Source organism: Hyperolius riggenbachi, chromosome 5 (assembly GCF_040937935.1).
Source record: "Hyperolius riggenbachi isolate aHypRig1 chromosome 5, aHypRig1.pri, whole genome shotgun sequence".
Taxonomy (NCBI): Eukaryota; Metazoa; Chordata; class Amphibia; order Anura; family Hyperoliidae; genus Hyperolius; species Hyperolius riggenbachi.
In genome coordinates this window covers 301,964,969-301,970,075 of record NC_090650.1, presented here as the reverse complement: position 1 = coordinate 301,970,075, position 5,107 = coordinate 301,964,969, and the positions used below count along the sequence as shown (strand labels likewise).

The 5,107-nt window shown below is 47.2% G+C and overlaps 1 protein-coding gene across 1 annotated transcript; it reads right to left on the bottom strand.

Annotated features, from left to right (window-relative positions):
• Positions 1-1,430: 1,430 nt before the first annotated feature.
• LOC137519402 (piggyBac transposable element-derived protein 4-like) lies at positions 1,431-3,143 on the bottom strand. The gene has a single exon (XM_068238356.1). The coding sequence runs from the start codon at positions 3,141-3,143 to the stop codon at positions 1,431-1,433; it is 1,713 nt and encodes a 570-aa protein (XP_068094457.1).
• Positions 3,144-5,107: the final 1,964 nt, after the last annotated feature.

Genomic DNA, 5,107 nt, shown 5'->3' with positions numbered 1-5,107 from the left:
CACGCAGAGGAATTGAAGAAAGAATTCCATGACTTGCACCCTGGAAAGCCTGGTAGGAAGTGTCCGGAGGCCACTCCTCATGGGGAGGGTACTGTGATAAAACGCGGAAAAGCCGCATGTACTAGCGGCGAGGCGGCTGATTCTGTGTCCAGTGCGGCGGTTTGCACGCAGCAGCGTGCGTCTGGTGTGGCTAGGCCTGTTAGTTCACACAGGCTGAGGAATACGCGTGCACGCGCGCTGAGAGGCAGAACCTTTATGACAAACAAGGAGGGATCAGCTGACCGGGTTGGTCAGCTGACCTCAAAGCAAGTGGCTATTGGTTGATCGCTGATGGGTGGCGCCGGAGAGCACCGCGCTATATATAGTCACTGCTGGTCAGTCTCAAGTTGTCTGCCGTTGCGAACACTACGTGGAAGCACTCAGACCTTAGTCAGATCCTACAGTGTGTTAGAACCAGGAGGACCTGGGAATTCACACTGAGCCAGATTACTTCTGTGTATTATTGTGTTATCATTCTGTTATACTTCAGACTAGTTCCAGGGTGTCGAGACCACGGACCTCACACCCCGAGATTAGGGACTCGGTGTTATCATTCTGTTATACTTCAGACTAGTGCCAGGGTGTCGAGACCACGGACCTCACACCTAAGATTAGGGACTCTGTGTTATCATTCTGTTATACTTCAGACTAGTTCCAGAGTGTTGAGACCACGGACCTCACACCCAAGATTAGGGACTCGGTGTTATCATTCTGTTATACTTCAGACTAGTGCCAGGGTGTCGAGACCACGGACCTCACACCCAAGATTAGGGACTCTGTGTTATCATTCTGTTATTCTCCAGACTAGTTCCAGGGTGTCGAGACCACGGACCTCACACCCAAGTCTAGGAATACTCTGTACCATCACATTATACTCCAGACTAGTTCCAGGGTGTAGAGACCACGAACCTCACACCCAAGTCTAGGCATTGTTGATATCTGTTATGACCTATTGCATTCCTAACTATCCCTCTGCTTTCTGATTCGATACCTACGCATATCTGATTACCTGTTGCCAAACCCTGCCTGCCTTTGGATACCGAATCAGCCTTCTGTCTATGTACCTTGTCTGTCTGTGTGTTGCCGACCTGGCTTGCCCGACCTTGAGAGCTATCTCTCTCCTTAACCTCCTGAGCGTTTCAATTCTCTCCTAATTTCTGTCCAAAAAAGTCTATGGGATTTTCCATTGAATATTTTTTCTTTATATTTCAGGCCTGTAACTTACCAAATCATTACCAAACAAGGTTTTAGTGCTTATCCTAAGCATAATAAAATAATAAAACACTAAAATCATGGCAAAAAAAAAAACATTTAATAGTAACATTACGTAAACAGAAAAAACATCTTAATTCAGATCAAGCAGCAGTTGCAGCACAAAAAGTATTGAAACATCAATACACTTCCTGAGTATGAAATATTTTAAAGCAAGGGACAGCACAAAGTCCCACATCACAATCAGGGCAGTAAAAGCGGGTCTCCTTGCGCATCTTTTTTCCATTCGGCCCCCTCTTAAAGCAACACACCACGCACATGCGGGTAGGTGTTGCTTTGCGCTCAGTGGGTGGCACGTGCTCTACAAAATGACGTCCTGTGAGTCGCACTGGATTTACGACATAGGAGCCCCGACGTCCTGGTCTATTTGCCTCAGTTTGTGGTTTCTGATGTTGTAAGCATATTTCCTCACAAACCTTCAAAATGTAGTCACAGTGAGGAAGAGGCCTGTCATTTTGTTTCTTGTAGAGGACATAAGAGTTCCAAAGACACTGCTCCACCAGATGTCTAAAGATTTTCTTATAATATTTGCGCTGCTGTTTGCGCACAACGGGGTAGAATGTTATGCACTGGTCAGCACGGTCCACCCCACCCATTGTCTGATTATAATCCAGAATGACCTGGGGTTTCTGGATTGTCTTCCCAGCACGATTCTTGGCTTCAGCAGTGTCAGTGTTATGGACTGTGGACATAAGGGCAACATCTTTTTTGTCTTTCCAGCGGAGGGCCATCATCTTACCCTTCTGCCATGCCACGATTTCCCCTGGCTTCAGCTTCTGAGCAGAAAAGGCTGAAGGCAGATCGCGACAGTTAGGCCGGACAGTGCCGTATGCATCAGTCTTGTGTCTGAGGAGGTATTCATATAGTTCAGGGGAGGTGTAGTAATTATCTGTGGTCAGGCAATATCCCTGACCAAGAAGCGGTGAAATGAGGGAGAGGACAGAGGCAGATGCAAGGCCAAACTGGCTGTAGCTGGAGTCAAATTGTGTGCCTTTGCCAGTATAGATAATGGCATTCCAAATATATCCGGAATTAGATTCGCACAATAGGAACGATTTTATCCCAAATCTGGCACGCTTGGAAGAGATATACTGTTTCCAGGCAAGTCTCCCCTTATACGCCATTAGGCTCTCATCCACGCTTACGTCTCGTTCTGGAACATACACGGATTGAAATTTGCGAATGACCATTTGAAATAGGTCGTAGATCTTCCACAGTTTTGGGGCAGGATGGGTGGCCTCATCAAAGGTCTCATTATTCATGAAATGCAGGTTTTTCATGATGAGGCTAAATCTGTTTTGTGACATGACAGTCGCAAAAAAAGGTGTAGCAATCAGTCGGTTGGTGCTCCAATATGTTGTCTGGCGGGGTTTCCCCACAATTCCCTGGAGGATGAGCAGGCACAGGAACAGCCACATCTCATCCTGGGTGACTGGTTCCCACCTTTTTCCCCTAGCAAACCTCCTGATTGGACCAGGCTGCTGTTCCGCATAGCGGTTGGTCTCCTCCACTATACTTTGGATTATGGCCTCGTCCAAAAAAAGTTTCAAATAGGCCAGGGGGTTAGGGTCACAGGGAACTTTTTGGCCGGGTCTGCCTGTAAATGGGAATCGTGGGGAGGCAGGATTATGCTGGGTAGGGTCTATAACAATCCATGTGCGGATGTTCTCAACCTCTTCGGTGAAGTCATCGCTGTCAGACTCTGAGTCAGATGATATGTTCGCCACATAGCTGTCACTTGAGTCTGACAAAAACAGCTGCTCATCCTCGCTGTCATCAAACTCCTGCATCAGGGTTCGCGGGGAGAGGCGTCTACGGGAGCTGGAAGCCATAGCAGGGCAGGCGGCAGAAAAAAAGTCGTTATTCGGAGCAAGGGTCAATCCAGGCGGCAATCAAATCGTCGTCGTTATCCAAAAGCAAGGGTCAAATCCAGGCGGCAATCAATAGAATAGTCGATAGTCCAAAGCAAGGGTCAAATGCAGGCAGCAATCAATAGAATAGTCGATAGTCCAAAGCAAGGGTCAAAACCAGAAAGCAGAAATCAGATAGCAAGTGTCACTAGCAATATCCAAACAGCAAATGGTGTTTTTTTACTATGTGTCTGTTTCGTATACTTTTTTTCACAGTTGTTATTCATTACAATGTATTGGATTGGATACAGGAGTATTCAATCCAATACAAATTCAAATTTACCGCCCCCTAGCGTGGGATGCGTAAAGACGTACGTCATTACGCGCCGCGGAACACGATGCGAGGAAGGAGACGCGATGGGGCCGGAAGTGTTCAGAGGACGGGATCGGAAGACCCAGGACCGGAAGAGGGAGTAGCGGGACGATCGGGTGGTGGGACAGGACGGCCGGAGGATGGGGACGCCACCCTGACACTGGCAGTAACAGTTAAGTGCCGGGGAACTTTTTTTTTTCTTCCCCTGACACTGCATCCGGGATCGGAAGGCCCAGGACCGGAGGAGGGAGGAGTGGGACAATCGGGTGGTGGGACAGGACAGCCGGAGGACGGGGACGCCACCCTGACACTGACAGTAACAGTTGAGTGCCGGGGAACTTTTTTTTTTCTTCCCCGACACTGCATCGGGATTATCCAAATGGGCATCTTTTTTCACCCCGATGCAGTGTCGGGATTATCCTCCAGAGGGTTAAGAGATAGTCTCCAGTCCTGCTAGTGACATCCATCTTTCAGGTGTCACTCACCCACAGGTTCCTCCTACCTTCAGCCTGGGATTCCACCCCTTTGGAGGTCTCAGGCTGTTGGACGGTATTTGCACTTCTCAAAGGCAGTATCGCCCATACTGCCTGAGACCACCTGCTCCTCGGGTGGTCTTACTCAAAGTCATTACTGTTGCACCAAACACTCACATTATTAAGGTGTCCAGAGGTTAGTTAGTGATTCTGCAGATCATCAATAATCAGGTATAATCTGTATTCTTGGTGATACTGCAGATCACCAATAATCAGATTCTCTCTGTGTGCTGAGCTGACACCGATCATTACACAGAGCTTTTCAACTAATTGCCATGGCAGCACTTCCAAGAAGGCTGGAATGCTTACCTGCCTGACTGAATAATGCTAGATCAAATAAGTAATTAACCCTGTCCCCCCCCCCCCCCCCATCCTCAATCCTGTATCATTAAGTCTTTTACACTTTAGGTACTCGTTAGAGCTTCTACCAAGGGTTATATGAAGTTAACCAGATAGGCAGTACCCTGAGATAGAAGCTTTGTAGAAATACTGAAGCCAGGGTATGTCATCTTAGCTCAGACTAAAGGACTGGAAATGAAGATTCAAATATTTATAATACAGACCGGATTTAGGGTGTCCAAAACAACCATGTAATAGAGATACAAACTATTTCGGGGCTGACAGCTTGGATGGACTTTCCTCTTTTAGCTTTCTAATTATCATTTGTCCAAATCTGCCGTTTAGAAGAAAAATAAGGTAAGGTTAAAAATGGCCATATACTAACGTTATAGATAACTAGTCATTAACTTTAATGTGTGCATTATCAACAAAAAAAATCACTCATAGGATTGTATTGGGAATATGACCATCCAGGCAGGGCCAGACTTGTACTTTTTACCACCCATGGCCAACTGCCACCAGCCACCCCCTGACTAACAGCATCTCAACCATCACTCCCCCCCCCCTTTTTAGTATAGTTAGGGAAATTACCCCCCACATCCATATAGAAAGCCATATGCTCCCTGCCCTCCCTGCAGTATAGGTAGCCAGATGCTTTTCCCCCTCCCTGTAGGTAGCCATATGCCAAGGGCGTTGCTAGC